General features: G+C 36.8%; 1 protein-coding gene across 3 annotated transcripts in view; it reads left to right on the forward strand.

Annotated features, from left to right (window-relative positions):
* atrnl1b (attractin-like 1b) overlaps positions 1 to 16,529 on the forward strand; it is a 57,318-nt gene extending 40,789 nt beyond the window's left edge. Inside the window, exons 27-29 of one of the 3 annotated variants that reach the window (XM_067487554.1) lie at positions 7,984 to 8,091; positions 13,879 to 13,993; positions 14,508 to 16,529. In XM_067487554.1, the coding sequence (XP_067343655.1) occupies positions 7,984 to 8,091; positions 13,879 to 13,993; positions 14,508 to 14,632 (348 nt within the window). In that variant the 3' untranslated portion in view covers positions 14,633 to 16,529. The other 2 variants (XM_067487555.1, XM_067487556.1) reach the window with 2 other exon arrangements.
* Positions 16,530 to 21,207: the final 4,678 nt, after the last annotated feature.

The following is a 21,207-nucleotide window of genomic DNA, read 5'->3' on the forward strand; positions in this document are numbered from 1 at the left end:
TTCTCTATATAACCCTAAATGACAGGAAGTTTAATTTGATGCACATACAGCCTTATGACCTGTAGTCAAGTAATAAAGCTTCCACAATTTATTTCCACTTTAGGAATGACATTGATAATCATAGGATCAGCATTTTATTTCCCCTAATTGATATATGAAAATAAACAAGAATGATAGCTTCTGCAATTATGATTCATGCCCATCCAAAGAATTAAACTCACTAAAAATTAATGCAGACAGATGGGCTCACATCATTAATATTCTGTCCACTTTTTTTGTCTGCTCTTGGAATTCCTGTCATCTGTTTGTAGCTGCCCTTCAGCTTCGATAAAAAAAAATAGGTAAATGTTAACCTCCATTTCTTAATTTCAGATGATTAAAAAGTTTTGTTAATATAGAAAGAATTATCTGGGAAGGCATAAAAGATTTTTTTGCTGATTAAATTTTACATAGTGTATAGTACAGTCACATCTTGGCAATGCCCTCACAGTAGACTAAATGCTATAGTGCCCTGCAATGTGCCCCTCCAGTAGAACAACCATGGTAAAGTACCCTTTAAGGTACCTCACCAGCAAAGAAAAGCAGTAAAGTTGCCCTCTAATATGCCCCTGCAGTAGAGTGAACATGGTAATTTGTCCTCTGAGGTGACCCTACAATAGAAAAAACATAGTAAAGTACCCTCTATGGTTCCCCCCTACAGTAGAGCAGGTGCAGTAAAGTGTCTTCTAAGGTGCCCCATCCAGAGCAAAGGAGGACAATACAATGACCTTTAGAATCCATCAGGTGCCCATGATATTTTTTTGCCTGTGCCACTCAACTTGTCTGACGCTGCTATTGTCACAAACTGTAAAGTGACATGCTACTATTAGACTTTCTTCTGCAAACTTGATGCCATCCCTAAGTAAACTTAACATTGTTTCTCTTTCTGAATTTGGTTCCATACTGCATAACTATGCCAAATCCATAGTTTTTATTTTACCCAGCTTTACCAATTTTCACAGTTAATTTGTAAAGAAAAATTCAAACTTTATAATTATTCAAAATTTAAAATTTGAGACACCCAATATATTTTTGATATTTATCACTTACTGTTTGTACATTGTTGACACAAACACCCTGTTTATCATCTTTGTTAATCTTTTTATACTAAATATAATTTTCTTGGACATTCCGCCTCTTGATGCATGGTTTTCATTGACCCCGACAAATTTAAAAGAATATGGTGCTGAAAAAAATTATAACTCAAGGTTCCTGCTGTGGCATTTTCAGGTGCCCTAGTTTAGAAGAGAAGCTGTATGTTGGTAACCTTTTCCTGAAAGCTGTAACAGCCCAAAGGGTATTCTGTTCTGTTGTGGGTACTTCAGCATTGCAAGTAGTCTTTAACTACATTTCTTGGCCTCTGTTCGTTAATACTCAAACCAATGGAATCATTTGTGATGATTATATAATTACCCCTTTAAAATTGCACCTAAAATATGTATATAATTAAATTTCTCTTTTGGTATATTCATCAACAGCAGAAGAACAAATAAAGCAATATTTGATGTTAGATGTGATTTGATCATTCGCAATTTGACAGATTATTTTTCATACCGTCCATTTTATTTTTGTCTTATCACATTGTCGTAGTTGTGTCCATAATGTTCAATGTTGAGTGTTTTCAAAGAATGCACTACTTAATTAACTTTTTTTTTATATTTAGTAGCAAGCTAGTGATGACGTCCTTAAATAATATTTTGCCAGCGTACTTTCAATAGCAGACATTTTATGTTGCACACACGTTTATGTCACATAACTAGTATGTAGTTTCAGTGGAATTTGTGATTAATCTTTTGAATTGAGACAGTCTTAGTTGCTGAAATATACTATTAAGAAATGGCTGAACTGGTTGACTATTCACTGAACATTGTATCCATTTAATTTAAAAGAACTTGTCAACATCAAATGCTCTTATTAAGATTTGGGCTGGGGGCTATCTAATGCTCACAAGCACCGATCTGACAAAAGGACAAGGAATGCATGAGTCTTAATGAAGCTTCTAGAGACACTATGAGCCACTAATATAGCTATGTGGCATATGGATAGATTTAAAAACCGCCGTGTTTACAGGATATGAGCTAATTTATGTGAAACTTATAATTTTAATAAATTTGACATGATATTTTGTAAATAATAAAGTGGGGGGAGCAGTGGCGCAGTTCATAGAGTGGCCACCTTCTGACCATAGGGTCGGAGATTCTCGCCCCGCTCTTCTCGACAACATGTTGAAGTGTCCCTGGGCAAGACACTGAACCCCCAACATGGACGTCACCAACATGATTATTATTTCCCCATCCCCAGCCGTGCAATGCCCGGTAAAAATTGGGGAGGGTTGCGTCAGGAAGGGCATCCGGATTAAAAACTGCGCCAAATCAACATGTGGACAAATGATCCGTTGTGGCGACCATAAGCGATAAGCCGAAAGGACAAAAAAAAAATTGTAAATACTAAAGCATTATGCCCCTGGTCTAGGAGAACCTTGGTATAACACAATGTGCTCCCCCACTCCTCCCATTCCTAAGCAAAAACCAGCAAGACCAAGTGTTACAAAAAACAAATGGCAGCAATGGATAAACTTCAGAGGTGAGCGGTGCCCAGAACAACAAACAAAGAGCTCTTAACAAAAGCCCTACGTTAATTAACCAAACCAAAAACACAAACTAAAAGACAGAATGCATAACCTAAACTGGCAGCAATTAATTCAGACCAACCAATCCATGGACACCACCTGTGGCTCATCCCTCAGACACACCCACACAAAACACAGAAGGAGCAGGAGAGAGAGAGACAACAAAAACAATCCCAAACAATGACCCAGGTCATAAGAGAAGTAATAATTACCTGTATGTAATTTTGAAAAGTTGCTATTAATGGAATAAAAAAGAATAACAGCTCTGATGAACATGTAATTGCAGGCACTGACTTAGTCTTACAAAGATGATCTTTTACCACACTTATGTCCTAATTTGATAAGAGCTTTCCTTTTTTGGGGAGTTACAAAGGTGTGAATCTAAAGGTGCTGCTGTTAATTTGAATAATTTTTGTTGATGGTGGGTGTCAAGACTTGGACCTTGGGTAGCTGATAAAGGGCTGAAAAGACAGCAGCTGTAAATGCCACAGAGGAGAACGACAGTGACCTCCGTGAAGCTACCTGTGGGGGAAACCGAAGGGCGGGAGTGCTGACATTTCATAAGAATCTAACACCATTTTTTTATACACACACAAACATGTGGATATATCCAAATCTTAAAAATGTTCTCACATTCATGTGAAGTCAGGCACAGACACGTGTCACACACAGTGGTGATTGACTGTAAATTAGTGTTGCTTTACTGGTATTCTAAAAGAAACATCCACCAGTAATATTCCTTTATTAAAAGGTGATATCAGCCCATAAGCTTTATATTCTTGGTAATGTCTGTGACTAAGGTTGTTGTGGGCTTCTGCATTGAATCCGTGACATGGGTATATATAGCTATCTATAGTATGTATAGATCATCTCCTCTAACTGTACCCTACACTAGCCTAACTTGCCCCTCCTCACAAATGTAACTGGTGACGCAGCTGTGTTTTGTCCACTCGGTCCTTTGGCTTCGGTTCAGTGGTTGTACAGACCCTCTCTTCTAACATCTTGTCTCTTTTCTGTGTTGCAGTAATTTTAGTAAAAGGAGCTGCTATTCAGCTTCTATTCTAAAATGTTACATTTAAACTGAACTCATTTGTAACTTTTATCTGAAGCGACTTACTGTACCAGTGAATAATATGCAGATTAACATGTGGATTGAAGGATCCACAGACTCTGCAATAAATGGAAAAACCCCTTTAAAAAAAACTCAGTTTGAGTAATTGATCTAAACGTTAAAAATCTGTTCGATTAGGATTATATGTTTCCATGTATTTGATTGATGGAGGCACGTGATTCGCTGTGGCGACCCCTGAACGGGAACAGCCGAAAGAAAAAGAAGAAGTTTCCATGTATTTGATTGACAAACACTCTTTCCATTTGTTGGAGCCTGTTGGCACAGGTTTTTTTCTTAGAAGGCCTTATTTTTTGTTTGTATTTGAATCTTTTGTAATGACCAGAGGTACCTCTGTACATTGCTGAACTGGCTTTATTCAAATGAATGAGAGGGCTGTGGTTTTCACACAGAGGTGAGGACTGTTTTTATGTATATGGTGGCAGCATCAGCCTTTGCAAAAAAACCCAGCCATCAATCGTTATAAATGATAACTGCAAACACTAGCTAATTTGTTATTATGTTTTTATTGATAAATCTGAAAGGTACATATTACTAACAAGATCATAGTCACATGTCCCTCTGTGGACTTGGCATAGGCTCAGTGTTTTTCCTTGAAGAGCTCAATCAGCAGTCATTGATTGCTGTAATAAGATTATCCTACTCTTAAGCACCTGGTCACCTTCATTGTCCTGTGTTGTTTAAAGTTTGCCCTGAAGTGTAATTTCTTCCAAAGTTAAGGACACTGGAGTGTGTCTGTGATTGGGAGTTCAGGTTATAGACCCCCTGGAAGCTTGGAAGCTGTCTGCCTGATCACTAAAATAGAAATATAGGAATACAGTTAGGTAAGAGTTATGTCATAATTTAGCCCACAATAATACCACACACCTGTAATAATACATATTAATATTTTAAGTTTTTGGTGATTTAACCTACGCACAACAATTAAACCAAACCAAAATCATATCGCGGTGGTATCCAGTGGCAATAAGAGTGGACATTTTCATCTACTATAGGTACTTTTAATCACAGTATGTGTGTGCATTTTAAAAACTGTAAAGGATTTGGAGAGTTAATTTAAAAGGGGAAACTACTATTTTAAAAATAATTTCCTTAATAGTAATAATAGTTCATTCAACATTCCAGCATTTATTTTTTCATTTCATTGTGTTTGTATGTATTTAGTTTTATATTCTTCAGGTCTGTGCAGCCAGTGAAAGAACAAAGTGACCTGCTTAGATGAAGAGTACAGCTAGAGGTGCGATGACACCTAACCTTTTTAGAATACAATGAAGGCAAAACATCCAGATAATTCATCCACTCCCTTACTAAAATGAATCAGGTTACATTACGGTGCACTGGATGCCCACCCTTATCACAGCCATGAATGGCTCCAGCTTGTATTTTTGACAAAATCAGTCTGTCATTGCACACATTTTAATTGGTTTTACAGAGTTCACTCTTGCCTTTTGTCATTAACTTAATATTAATTTAGAGAATCGCTTTGGTACTGTACTGACCCTTTTAATGATTGTATCCCCAGCACTTTTTAGATGCATGTGCTGGACACTGAGCAAATCATTACCATTCTCTGACTTTGCTCCCACTCTCCTTATATGCTTTGTTGCTTTAAAATAATTCAGTGATGCGATAACATTAGTGCTATCTGACATTTACAATGGACATTGTTGGATTTGAAGTTTTTGTGCTGGAAACCATAAACTGTGAGTTGTTTACTTGTTTTGTAGCAACCCTGTTGGGCCCACCGTCCTGATTGTATTGTTTTAAAAAGGGCATAATTTCTCATTTTGGCATGCTAGCCCAGCAGCTTTAATCTATAGATTTTATGTTTAATAGCAGAGATGTACAACAGTCTGACACAAGCCCCCAGATTTAAAGTAAAAAAAAAAATCAATCAAGTGATCAATCTCAATTTCATATGGCAGTTTTTTTCCTCATATAAAACACCCAGGGAATGTTGTTGGAGTGACTCAACTAAGCAGTACTTAAATAGAACTTACCTGAACTGTCTTTTACTTAATTTACCATCACTGATTCTGTACAGTAGTAAAACCAATTATTGAATGTTAAAAATACTTTTAAATGGAGTGCATCAACATAAATAAAGCTTTATTTAAAATTCACTGAAGCTAAAAAACATACTGACCATCCAGGAAGAGGGGAAACACTAGGGATTTGACAAATCAAGTGGCTTTAGAAAGTATTAAGTATTTAAGCATTTCCATAAAGAAACATTTAATAGTAACATACCAATGACCGTAACAAACTGGCATTTCTCGCACAGTTAAATCTTTAAATTGATTTTGGCACATAATATGATGTGATAGACAGTATCATTATTCATTTTTAAATTAAAAAATGAAATGTATCACTCATTAGGGAGAAAATAAAAAAAGAAAAAATTTGTATAATATAGGTTGCTGTTTCAGGTGTTTTAAAATGGGTTAAATGGCTTTTATATTTATAATCTGTTTTTGTGTTTATTAACTTTTTTGTACCTTATTTCATAAATATAGATATGCCATAAATCCAAGATAATTGAGGCTGCGGAAAATAAACGGTCTGCAAAATTTAGCTGCCAAATATCTAATTAAGATTTTTGACATGTGTGTGCACCTTCAACAGTGTAAAAGAATTAATCCAGTACTCAAACAATTTCTGTAAACTTGTCACATACATAGAGTCCTTGACACCTGGATGCTTGGAATCAAGGCATCCAGGTATATATATTTTTTTTTTATTATTTTTTTATTTGCACATGACCTTTTATACAATGCTGTCAAGCTCTCCAGACATCCTCTGAAATTTGCCAATTAATAGTCACACTAATGAATACTTATTTGTATTCAGAGGGACTGGGGCTGAAGTCTGATCAGAAGAATCTCAGGATTCATTACTTCACCAAGGACAACCCTATTCAGGAATGAGACAACCCGAACAATCAGTGTTCTTATACAGTTCAAACAGGCACTCAGTTTTACAAAAGAGGAAATGTGATATAATTTGAAAGAGCTTTAATAGACAGGTGTACTTGAAAACTTCTTTCCTTGAAGAATGAGTGATAGGATTTTATCATTGGGCAACTATTTGTCTGTTGCTGTCTATCTACTAAATTAACGTTAGGTCCATAAGTTAGAAAGATCATCTGAAAGCATTCTTTCCAGCCGGCACATGGACATACAAACAATAAAACGGCATTGTTCTTGTGGACGGGTCAAGCTAACTAATAGTTTATTAAGCACAAATGTACCAGTATTTTAGGCTGACATAACTCAGGTCACTTATTGATAGATGTACAGCTCCATCCTGAACCACAATTGCCGAGCAATCCAAAGCCTGTCTTGGTTAGTTTCAGTTCCAATGCAGGAAAGAGTTTTATAAACAGTTGAAAACTCCCACACAGGCATAAAGTGTTTTATTTTATGTAATTTGCATAGAAACGACAACCCAATGATATATTTTGTACCTATAAAACCACAATTCTGAGCTCCAGAGAACAGAGGAAGGACAGATTATGACACTTATCAACACCATAGCTTCATGTGCTTAGTAATCTGAAGTACAATTAGATGTTAATGCAACACACTTAAGCTCATCACAAATTCAATACCAATCAGTGTTGTCCTTGGTGCTAGAATGGCAGCCTGTTTAGATATTGATCAGACCCTGCGTTGCTGATGAAAGTGTGGCACTAGTTGTTTTACAATATTGATTATGGGGAACAAGAGCAGCTATTTTCTGCTCAGTCCAAGCTACAAAAATGTTGTCACTCTTGTGCACTTACATTACCACATCATTTGTCTGCAGAAGAATTTTCTGTGATGGCATAGCATGTAAAAGAATGAACAGTTTTTTTTAACAAATTTGTACTAAATTTCATAATTTAAACACAATATTAGCATTGGAATGCTGATTACTGTTTCATTATGACTACAAAAATGAATGCAAGTGATGTAATGGAGGGACCCAGAACCACAATGAGAAAATCACCATTTATTAACCCTGCCAGTCAAGTTTTTGTTTTTTGTGTCCGTTAATAGGAAAGCTTCAAATTTCCTACAAAACTATCATGATTGAAGGTCTTTTCTTAAAATCCTATCTGTATTATTTTTATTATTATATTACTTTTACTTATTAGATAATGATTTATGTTTTGTTTAAGGGTCCTCTATATTTTGTATTGCAGCAACTAATGAGAGAGCGTCAGCAGATGGCCAGTCGTCCATTTGCCTCAGTTGCTGTTGCTCTGGATGCCAGGGCAGAACAAACAGAACTGTTGCAGCCTGTGCTTGATGTGAGTACTGCTTGCTTACACACAAACAATAATATACACAGACACATACACAATGATTATTGTAAAATCCCAATTAAAAAAAAAAAAGTTGGCATGATTTGTAAAATGTACGGCAGCTCATTGCATTCACCAACGGAAAAAAATGTGAGACCTTATCTCGTAATTACGAGATCTAGATCTCGTATTTACAAGTTATGTTTCTCGTAATTGCGAGATAACATTTCAGAACCTGCCTTATCAGGTTTTTAGGAGGTCTTCAGTATCACAGTAGTTCTATGATAGTGTTCAATACTTCCAAAACTCAAAAAAAAAAAAGAAAATTATAGGGCCGCCGTAAAAACGCAAATAAAAACAAATTGCAATGATTTGAAAATCTAATAAGCCCATATTTTATTCACAGCGTAAACAACATATCCGATGTTCAAACTGAGAAATTTTAGAGAAGAAGCTTCGACCAGTCCAGAGCCGCATGAGATAAAAGTGGAAATTAAAGCACATCAGGGGACCAACAGTGTTTCCTCAGCCAGGGCCTGCTCTGTGTCACCTGCTGCTGAAAGAAATAAAATATCTGTGGCAACCAGCAAGCGGGCACTACATTAGCCATTAGTGTAGTGCCGAGTGGTGTTCACTGTGTATTATAGCATTGTGAAGGGCAATGTAAAGAGCAAAAGAGGAGAAAAATAGTGCTTCTCAGTTCTTTTCGAGTGCACTTTATTGTTGCACTTTTCAAGCAACAAAGTGTAGTCTAAAGTTAAATGCTGATGGGAAATCACAATGTTGCCTTCATCTAAGTAAAATGTTAATTACATACTTGTCAGTGAGATGTGTGTCCGTCTGTGATTTAATAGTTTACTCCAGTACTCTTTCCTTCATAGAAACAGAGGATAGTGTTCTTGTCTCATTAAGGTATGGACTTGTCTCCCCCAAGAGAGTATTTTAAGCTGTTTTGGTAATGATAATTTGAAAAAGCACACCTTCAGTCTTTTGTTTCTCAACTCTTTCAAGATGCTTTAAATGGATCTATAAATGCTTGAGGTTTAATTTCACTTAGATATAGCACATATAACATTTAAGGAGTTAATACGAAGATATTGTTACAGGCAACTTTGTTGTTTTGGAAATAAGTCACATCTGTGTCCTACATTTATTTTACATAAATCTTTACTGATTGCTTTTAGCTACTGTAGCAAAACATGGATTACACAGTAAATCTATTATACAGGGAAGCAACGTTCCTGCCCAGTATCTTATCCTAGCTGATTTTTGTAAACCGCATTATGGTGACAACCTTCATGGTATCATCCAGTATACACCAAATTCAGCAAGCAGCTATTAATTAGGCATTGCGTGGATGTCATGATGATATTCAACAATGTGTGATGCCAGCATGTAATATTTTGTATTTATAATTTTGTTCTAGTTTAAGCTTCCAGCTTTTAAAATGAGCTGCATTAGGGAGCTATTATATAACTAATATATTTATATGAAGGCAGCCATAATCAGGAAGCTTTGTAAACATGTCAGTGTACTTGAAAAAAATCAAGGCTACATGTTTTCAAATGTGCAAATGCGAGTATTAGACCACAAACACCTTCATCAAATGTCCCGGTACCAGCTGAAGGTGAACTATATGAAACAAGCCTAATTCTCTTTTATAAAGAAATAAATTGGTTCAACATCTGGCACCACTTAACTATTGGAAATATTTGTTGATGTCAAAGAGGACACTGATGCCATGCCAGCATTGCTGGGTTCCTATTTGCTTCATCAGCGCTGTTGCTACTTTTAAATCTGACCCTTCATTTACCGACAGAAATTATATATATGGTTTAGGAATATAAACAGGCACATATTCGGGGCAACTGTGGCGTAGGAGGTAGAACAGTCATCTACCAACCCCACAGTATTTGGTTCGATTCCTGGCTCCTCCAGTCACATGCCAAAACTGAACTTAGTGCATAGCAGCTCACCCATCAGTGTGTATTTGTGTGTATTTGTGTGTGTGCGTGTGTGTGTGTGTGACTGTGAGTGTAAATGGGTGAATGAGAAGCAAGTGCTTTGAGTACCAATAGATAGAGAGGTGCTATATAAGTGCAGACCAGTTTACCGTTTAATGCAAGAACTGCATCTTATCCAGATGAGCTCTGAAGTTTGCTTCGATGTTTCTATTTTAGGGACAAAGTTAAGAATACATTTTAACATCCTGTACGTTAACTGAGACACAGAAGGGCTGCAGCACCAAAATTACCCCTCACACTCATACTAACACATGAAAACTTTATCTTCTGACTGTACTGTCACCCCTGATCCGATCGCACTGCATTAGTTAGTACAAGCTTTCCGTCACTAAAGCTTTGCAGATCCTCCAGCTGGTCTGAGAGAAAATTATAACAGTCTTTGTGCCATTTCCTCCATTATTGGTCAGTTTAAGACCCAAGAGATGGACATTGCTTTTAGTGACCAGGATGTCAGCAGCTGTTTGAAAGAGAGCCAGTCATGCCCAAACACTGCAGGCCTAGGCCTAGATGTCACAGATGTTTCTTTTCACTGTGGCCAGCATTCAGCATATGGAACCACTAAAGGACGCGAGTATGATGGATGACACCTGTCAACCAGGAAAAAGGAAAGGAAATATGTTGTGTGCATATGTGTGCATTTATAAGATTTTGTATGTGTGTTTATGTGTTTGGATGATTATGAATAACCACTATGCAATACTGACACTTGATTAGTGCATAGTAAAAAAAAAAATAAAAAACTCTTTGAAAGGCAACAATATAACTGAAAAGGAATGGAATGATTTATTAATGTTTTTATTTTCCTCTGCATTGTAGCTATACTTCTGTTATCCCAGATTAATGTAGGCTTTTCACATAAAAAATGGGAGAGCAAGAAGACAGGAGATGGTTTCATTTTGCTATTATTACTGCCTTTCACACACACACTAAAAAGTTATTTTATGCTTTTTTTTTTTTGGCAAGAACCACAACGTTTGTGTAGCTTTACATCCTTACTTCAATATAGATTCACAACATACAATTTGATGTGAACATTATTAAAGTGTGACCAGATGATTACCAAATGAATGCTAAATGCTAAAATGTGTAACATTTTCCAAAGAATTTATTAGTATAAATAATTGCAATTCGTATTTACTCTTAACTCTGTGGAGAGGTGCTGCCAGTGGCTCATGGAAAGTCATACTCATTCACAGCTTCGCCAACAGTGCAACGGTATTTTCTTATGAAAAGTTTTGAGCGAGGCTTGCCCTTCTAACCAGTTAGGGAATTTTAAATAGTGTCTGCTTGATTAATAAGTTAAAAAATTGTACTTGGATAATGACTAATACCTAAAGGGCTGTGCAGAGCGTAGCAGAGCACTGCACAGCAGGGAAAGGGAGGGCTGGATAGAGTGGATTGATTTTAAGTCTCTTGCTAGGGCTACCTTAATTTGCATATTGTAGCTTGAATTGAAAGTCTGCACTGTTTTGCATAATAAGACTTGCACTATTACCAGCAGTATAACAGATGCAGTAAGGCAGTGTCAACAGAAGGCATCAGTCAAACCTGAAATGATGGTAGTAATACTACTTTATATTTTTAATAGCTGTTATATTTAAATATTAATGCAAACAGGATGTGTTTGAAAATGGATGAACAAATGTATAAACAAAAATTATTGTAATAAAGGTTAGGGGAGCATAACCTGCACAAACTAATAGCTTCTATCCACAGGTTTATCGAGTCACTGGGTCTGTGAAGGGCAAAAAATAGTGCAAAGACGTTTTGCAGTGGCTTATCTATCTAAACATGGCACCATACAACAAGAGTAAAGAGCTGTCTGCATAGAGAAATAGAGCAGCAGAGAGTAAACAACCAGATGGCACACATCAAATAACAAATGTCTGGTTGAATATTAGCTAAACTTAAAACGTTTTGCACAGGATGTTTTTGGGTAAAGTGTCCATGATGTAGTTCTGTAAGGTTGTAGTTAGGCACTGCTGTAGTACATTAAGGTCATTGTTGACACACTTAGTTTAGTGTCTTGGCATCCAAACATTTGCTGATTAGCACATAACATACGTTTTGCTGTGCACAAAGCAAAGCGCAGAATGTGCTGCTTTATAAATCTATATGTGTACAAAATGTAAAAGCCAATCTATCAAACAAAAAAAAGTAAAAGTCAAAAGTGCCAATCTGCTGATGCTGCAATAAGAAAAGTTAGAGCATAAGCAAAGTATATAAGATCCAGCCACAAGCCATGAAAGTCTCTTCAAGATTTATTCTCGGATCCATAGTTGTTGAGATATCAGTTTGGACCAAAATCAGTGGTTTGGTTATATGATAGAGCCATGACACTAGAATGGCTACCAGTAGCACATGCCACTAATTTAGTTTTCATCATTATCAATGTTGTATATTTTTCATGATGACTACAGTATATGTCTTACTACATACATACATAGCATATGTCTTATTACATCAGTGCTGCAGCTTTTGTTAGAATTCTTATAAACTAGATCTTATACTGCCTTATCAGTTTTCTGAAACAGGCTTTATTGATGTCTCCTCCAGTGGTCAGTGTAGGTATGGTTTGTATTAAAAGTTGCTGAAATCCAAGGTTAGTTTAGCTCCTTGGAATGAATGTGTTTTTCAGATAATCAGAATCACTTGATACATCATGTACAAGTGCTAAGTGTATTTGGGAAGGATGTGTCACCTGCTAATCAGCTACCATTAGCAGCAACACTGTTAATTGTACACACTCTTAAACACACTAATACGCATTAAAACCTGTTCACTTTACTGGCCAGATTCCTTTTTTCATTTAAGATTTTTAGAATCTTTTTTTTTTTTTTTTGGACTGTTTTTTGCAGTGAAATGTTCTTCCATTGCAAACCTTCTGGCAATTGCATGAAAAACAACTCACAGAAAGCTTCACAGAAAACAAGTTAGCATTTACTTTTGATTAAAGGACTCCATGCTGCAAAGCTTGAGCGAAAATGTGCTTTGACATTAATTTATATCTAATTGGTATTTATTTTATTTTTTTTGCTGTTGTTCTTTGACACCTAAAATGAATCTGCATCTAATTTGTAGTATAGTATATTAAGGCTGGTAGATTCAGGAATTGTTCAAATTACACAAATTAGCATTTTATTTTTGCTGTTAACACAGGGTGAGATATAAAACAAATTCCACTAAAACATGTTAATAACAATTCCACTAAACGTCACTCCTGATTCTCATGTTTTAATGCATGTGCTTGTACATTCCTGTTTTTCTCCCACTTTGCTGCCCCTCTTATCTCCATTTTAAATTCAGGCAGACAGAGAAAAATAGTCAGTTCTATTCAGACATGTTATTATTCCCCAATTTGTATCCCCTCATCCAAAACATGCTGTGAAACCCTTGACATTCATTATCAGGATGACATGTTTTTCATGCTTGAGACAAGCAGTTTTGGCCATTAACTCCGAGGGTGGGTCATTGCCTCAACACGTGGACTATCTGACAGGGACAAACACAAGTGTTTTTGTTGTGTGACCAATCAAACCATTTTGTGTCAGGAAGATAGTGTCTCATCTTAAATGCAGCAACTCCAGCAGCTAATGTCAGTTGGTCTGGTAGTAGCATGAAAAAAATAAAATAAAATTTAAACATCACATGTGCCACTGCAGAAACAACTATGAAGACTTTGCACGTGTACGTCATGATTTAAGCTTGGTTGGTCATTAAATAAATGAAGTGCTTCTTAATGCAGTTTGTATTTCACGCCTCTTCTCAGGGTGTACCCAAACCTGTTGCCATGGAGCCGTGTTCAGGAGGAAAAGCTGCTGTGTACACTGTCCTCATGTGTCTGCCCTCTGGGACCTCCAGCTTACCTCCACCAGGACAGTCGGGTACATTCACAAACTGTTACCTGTTTCATCCTTGTTTTGATTAAAATGTTTCCAGATAGCAGTCTAACATTAAATGGCATATTTAGAAGGCAGCCAGTAGTGTCAGGGAGGCTTGGAGCAAGCAAAAAAGAGTTTTTTTTTTTTTTTTTTTAGTGTGGTTCAGTGGCCCCCAGCCCTGTCTGTTTATGTGTTGAGTATTTTTGTATTGCGGACACATTAACAGTACATACATTCAATACTACAGTTTAGAAGCAGTCCATTGTTAAAATTATCACACTTTTCATGTCACACGCATCCTGTCCCTAAAAAGGCAGTTAATACAATACATACAGCAAATGTTACCACACAACTATACATTTGCATCACACTTACAGCAACTTAGCATTTTGTCAATCTACAGGATCTAAGAATACTTTTGCTTTTGGAAGCTCCAAAATATTTTATCTAAAATGGGATGTTTTTTTGTGGGCTTTTTTTTTTTTTCACCATTTCTGTTGCTTCTTTCTCCCTTCAGGACTCATCATTGCAAGTGCACTGATAGACATTTCACAACAGAAACCAACAGATTTTAAGGACAAGTCCCTGGCTTTAAAGAACCGGAAAGCCCTACCTCCTGCACACCAAGGCACTTGTGTTTGAGTCTCAACCAACCAACAGCCAATTGTTTGGGTCATTTTTGTACCATCTGGGGTCACATTGCTTCGACATGCCGAAGGTCAGAGTTGGAAAGCTTTCAAGAGACAAGACACGGTGTGTGTGTGTGTGTGTGGAAGATTTCATTCAGCAGCTACCACTGAAGGTTCAGTGTCCCAAGAGGTTAAGCTGGTTAAACGTTTCTGCTCCTTTTTCCCTGTTCTGCAAAATTTCTAAATTCTTCTCCACCCACTGCCATAACATTCCCTCCACTTACTAATGTCATGTCACAGGAAACCCAGCTAATTAGTGATGTCAGAGTCTGAAAAATTAGGCGGGTCTGCTCTTTTTGAAGCTTCAGCTAAATTTTTTTTGACACCTCACGGTCCACTTGCTCAGCCTAAGAGAAGCGCAGGCACATCTCTACAATAAGTTACATTAGAGTTTAACTGATTTCCTTCCACTGTGTTGGAAATGAGAACTGGTGATAAAAATGGCTGGTAGATATCTGATACATGCTGCCTATGGGTTTATTTTTGTCCTTCTTTTTGCTTGTCAAGTGGTATTCTATGGTGCTAATGCCTTTCGTTTTTAAGATAAGCCTGACTCTTAACTTAGCCTTTGCTCCTATAGATGAATTCATTCTGCCTTTTTTTAAGAGGAAAGCTATATATGTGCTAGGCCAGGACTCTTTTATCATACCATAACCAAATTACAGTGTTGTGACAACTGGAGTATTTTGTCACACCACCTTGTCAATACCAAGTAATGATCTGTTTTTTGCATTCCCTGTACATATGTATCACGTACCCAGCTGAAGCGAAAGTCTGTATTTTCTGTGGAATACACGGACAGATGCTGCAAAGAAATGAAGCTACAATCACTACCAGCGGCATGTGGATCAAGACTGCGAACAGATATTCAGTCACCAAACTAAAGCATGGAAAACTCCCAAACGTAAAGAAAAGTCAGATGCATTTTATTAGCAAGTTGAGACTGAAACACTGACGTTCTGCTAAATTCTTTTCTGTAGTATGTTATTTAATCATTTTGCTGTGCAACTTGGGACATTAGGCTTTTGAACTTGCCTGTGGACTGATGTGGTGGGTGGATGCCATTTAGGAGAAGGACTTCTGCTCATTAAAATTAGACCAGGGACGACATGCTCCTCTGGCTGTTTACCAGCTTGTTTTGTAAGTCCTCTGAAGCTAACATTTGATTTCCATCTTTAAGTACATGGAGTTATGTTACCTTTTTATAATGCCTTGGCTTTCCCTGAACTCCTAAAGATGGGGGCATGTTGATCTGCAGAATTTTCAAAGCTGTCGACCATTTTTAGCCCTGACTCCACCCTGAGCTGTACAGTGTCTTGTTGGAACCAATGTGAGTCTTTGTCACTCTTGATCTCTTTAAAATTTCATGTGTTTGTCAGGTTTTTATGACAGAATGGTAAGAGATTATGTTTTATTTTAGGCCTGTTGTTATATCTATGATAAATTGTAAGTCTTTTGTTACACTTGTGAAAAGAACTTTTCTGTTAATATTTTGTTTTGATATTTAACAGATTCCTGTGTAAAAGCGCATTTAACTTGTTTATATTGTTGAATTAAATCAGTTTTAATGTCAAATTTTTTAGAATTTTTTAAGGACTGTATGGGCATTGTCTCTCTTTCTGTTGCAACGTGGTCATCATGATGCATTTCAGTATACCAGCTAATGTGTTTTTTATTTTTTTGTGTTTGTAGAATAATCCTATAACAGGAATTGGACTCACTGTACCATGAAAAAAATGAGAAACTGCATATCAGTAATCTTCAGTGTATTTTCAATATGGACGACATTGCCAGAAAATTAAAAAAGACACCTGAAACTCAATAGCACTGCAGTCTTTTGAGATACAGTACTTCTCCTTCGTGCTTTTTTTTTTATCTGTCTGGTGCTTTCTGTCTCTGAATCTGAAACCCTGTAATTGCATTCTGATGCCCACTGATTGATTGCTTAAACATTTTCTCAGAAAATGACAGAGAGAGAAACTAAAACCCAGACAAAGTACTTTTTCTACATAGATAAAACAAACACGAGCAGTTGCCACAAAAGTTAAATCATTTTTTGGTTTGTGCATTTGCATTTTTCTTGCTTTAAAGGGATGTATCAAAGCAACTTAATTTTGGGTAATTGAATAAAGCCAAAGTCAAAGGAACAATAACTTTTGGATAAAATATGATATTTAACTTTTAATATACTTAAATTTAATATACTTATTTTTTGAATGTGCTTTTATTTATTTATTAATTTTTTTACTCTTTTTTACATTATAATCTGTGATGTAACAGTTCTGATCATTGACAGGAAATAAGCAAGTACATAGATTTCAGTGAAACTACATGATGTGTGTTCACTTAAATGTGTTGCTTTGAATTTTTTAAAGGACCAAGCACACACTTTAAGCAAAGGGCTTTCGGATCTCCGTTTGTCTGTAAAGAGAAAATTTTGACTACACATTATTCCTGCATGTCCACCTTTTTTTTGTTTTTTGTTTTTTTCAAAGCTGAAAGCTATAGAGAAGACCAGCCTTCGTTGTGCTTCACATATTTTAAGCGCCCGTGTCTACTGTGTGGTTGTACAACTGCAGTATGACAGGCTGCCATAAATCCTCTGTTGTTTTAGTGATGTTGCTAATAGAAGATAAAATGTGTTCAAAATAGGCACATTAGTGCAGAAACCAATATAGTCACGTAATGACTAATGAAGACTAAATGAAACATAAAATTGGTAGCAGTACTGGGAAGGCTGTAGAATAGATGACTTTAAAACACCGAGACAGATGCATGAATCCTAAACTATAGCTGTACAGCACACAGAGAGGCAAAATGTTCAGAATGTGGTTTCTGAATATTTTTTTATGTGTTATCCTTTATCTCTTTGAGGACAGCACTCTCTTTTTTTTTTCTCCCAAGAAAGAAATTATTGAATTATTTGGATTTTAATTATAATTGTATCAATAGAAAAGTTGCAGTGTAGTCGAAGAGAAACTCCATAAGCAGCAAAATGAGAAAGTGTAAAAGAGAATTTGTGAATGCCTATTATTGATTCATGAAGGTGAGCAAAAATTGCTTGAGATGTTGAGAAGTTTCCACATGAAGGACCTGCTATTTATGGAACTTTTTCAATTACTGGAGGAAGTAAATGTTACATTTCAGACTCTGTGGCAGTTAACCCAAAGAGTGAATCAGCTGTTGTTTCATTGATTTTCATAGAGTGAGCTCGAAGTTTCAAACACATAGTTCATCACAACAGTTTTGGGGTTGAAGGCAGTTGTACTTACATGCATCCAAGATCCAGAAATACATTCAGAGAAACAATTAAGATTTCTGTTTGTATGTATACTTTGTTTTCCACAGACCGACTATAAAAAATCAAGAGCAGACAGTGTGTGTATAAGATGCATGAAGATGAATATGTGGGAACAGACCATAGCTTCATTTTGTCCAAATGACCTCTTGTAGTCATAATAGAATCTGTAGAAAACAACCCCTGTTTTTATTTATAAGCTACTATGTAGGTGTGAAACTTTGCCACTTTTTGGAAATGTTCCATATAGCTAATAGCAAAGTTTATTGCAAAAAAAGTAGATGTAAAGCACTATTGTGGCTATAGTATACTTCCATAGCTAATTGGACCTAATTTGCATTTTATACTTATATAGCTAATTGGATTGCATTAAAAAGCCTAATATATTAGGGACAGATGAGTGTCACGGACTTTTAACACCTAACTGTTAATGTTGTTTTGGGGGGGGGGGGGGGAGGTGGGGGGCTCTGTTGGCTCACTGCAAACTGGATGAGGCTAAAAATTTGTGGGTCTTTCTTTTTATCTGTGTAGTGTTGACTTCATAAGTTAGGTGTCTTCACAGTGTCTAGACACACTTAACATCTGATAAGCATTATAAAAAGAAAAAAAAACTTTTAACCAAAATCTGTGGGTTTATGTAACGGCTTGCTTTACTGTTTTTCATATCATAATTACATCTAAAGTGCTGAGCTCCTGTTCTATGGATTATGTTGCTGCTACACTCATCTTCTGTCATTGCCAACCTTAAACTTTTATCTGTGTACTGATGGTCATTTGTTGCTTATCACTTCCCCGCAAATATTTTCTTGTCTGTTGAATAGGCCTGACAATGCTTATTGTTTGCTGCATAGCTGACATTTAAAGCCTGAAGTTGCAAACAGTTTGATTAACCCCCCTCAGTTTAACAAACAGTATCGTATATTCTACTTATTCAACAAAAAGCTGCCAAGAAAATAAAATCTGTCACTTTTGAAACATAAACACTATTTGTAGGGATAAATTGTGTTTGTGTTGTGTTTATCCTCCTGAGACCCGAGGAATAAAGTGTGTTTTGCTGCAGTCTCCATTTTGTCTTAGCATGGAAACAAAATTTCCCTCATCCCGCCCAAACATGTAAGATATCATTTGAAAGGCCGGGATGTCCTCTATTGTGCAGATCAGGACTTAGTAAGGTAGCTCAAAGGATTCAAAAGACAAAGGTCAAAAACCAGTGCCCACTGAAGACAACATAAATGAATAGGCTGGGTCTCAGGAGGATATTTAAGACTAAACACATTTGCACAAAGACCATGAGATGGCTAAGTGACTAAACAGCTAGCGGCTGTGATCAGGAAGTAACAGCATTCACGTGCCAATGGCAGGGTCAGGGATATGTTGAACATTGAACTCCAAATTGTTCCCACTTGGTCAGGCCAGCACTTAGTATGGCAGTTCTTCCATCGGTGTGGAGCCGTCTGTGCCGTATATGAATGAGAGGCAACATTGTAAAGTACATCAGGTACTAAAAGTGCAGACCATTTAAATGCTGTTACGCAATCTTTTATGTGGATGTAGGCACACAAGCAGCTGATTTATACTTGTTTATGACTAATCGTGATAATGCCACCTTAAACACATGGAGAGGAGATTAGCTACAGTGACCAGAAGGAGAGACAGCAATGGAAAATGAACTGGAGCAAAGTATCATGTGGGAGAGTTATAACTTTGATTTGAAGAGCGAGTGTCAAAGTCTCCTTTTTACCCTCTCTGGAAACGGAGCTCTCCATGGTGCTGAACTGCTGCTAAGTGGTGCAGCGGTGCAGCAACAATTATCCAAGTTCTTCTATACATTTTATTGATGAAATGTATAGAAGTTGTTTTTTTCATTACCAGTAAAAAAACAATAGAACATAGGGTGGTGGTCCTTTAATCTTACCAGAGGTGGAATAATTTCTTTAACTAAAACTCCTTTGTTGTTCAGCTTTACCTACTGGTGCTAAAATTATTTATTACTGGCAACTTCGGCAATCTGTGAATGTTTTTAAAGTGCCATTATTCTCTGTTGGAAGCACTTTTTTGCTCTTTTCTTTGCTTTTATATTATTGTAAACTCAATATATTTGGATTTTAAACACTTGTTAGACACATCAAGACAAGATGTGACCTTGGATTCTGATAGCCTAGAAATTTCTAACATCTTCTGTCAGTTTTTTAGACCAAAGCATAAAAAAAGACTTTAGTGTTTTGGCCAAACTATTTGAATTCAGTGGGGTGTCCATTTCTTAAGCTAATGCCCTCCAGTATGACCCCACCACCTACAATGAGCTCAATAATAAACAAAGTAGAATTATCCCCTTATATAGTGATGAGCCATAACATTATGACCATTGACAGGTGAAGTGAATAAGATTGATTATCTTGTTACATTGGCACTGTCGCAGTTTGTTGTGTATGGGGCTACACAGCCCCAGAACGGTCAGGGTACCCATGCTGACCCATGTTCACCACCAAAAATGCTATGGACCCGTGGGCATCACAACTGGACCATTGGATGAAGGTCTGATGAATCATTTTTTCTTTTACCATCGTGTGGTAAAATGGCCAGGTGCCTGTGTGTGATTACCTGGAGAAAAGATGGCACCCGGATGCACTATGGGAAGAAGGCAAATGTGGAGGGTTGAGGCAGGATAATGCCCCCTGCCACACTGATAATATGTTTTAAGAATACTTTGAGGAATAAATTAGTTGGTTTGACATTTTGACTTGGTCTTTAAATTCTTCAGATCTTGTCCAATTAAGCATGTGTGGGATGGTCTGGAGAAACAAGTCCCTAGAGGCCCCACCTCGAAACTGCCGTGTCTTCCATCTTTAAAGTCGACTAGCGCTCATGATTTTGGCTTCAACGTGCAATCAAATACCTTCATTGGTATCTCTTATCTTTTACGCCTACACTGCTCTGGAGAAGATTTGAGGGAAAGCATCTCAAAATAACTGATGCCACGGAGTGTTTACTGTGAAAAGCCAGGCGCACCCTGACATTTGGGCACAGCAGAAAAGTAAAGTAATAAAGTGAAATTGCTTCTTCTCTCCTGGTTAATGGAAAAGGTGAAATCCACGGGGCAGTTTCGAGGTGCAGAAACAATGTTGCTGGAGAGGTCAAAGTTGCAGTAATTAGATGTGATCCCTACCAGGCAGTGCTGCGATAATTGAGCTGTTTTATCAGCATCCTCTTTAATCTGTGCCAAGGGTGAA

This window comes from Channa argus, chromosome 20 (assembly GCF_033026475.1).
Source record: "Channa argus isolate prfri chromosome 20, Channa argus male v1.0, whole genome shotgun sequence".
NCBI lineage: Eukaryota > Metazoa > Chordata > Actinopteri > Anabantiformes > Channidae > Channa > Channa argus.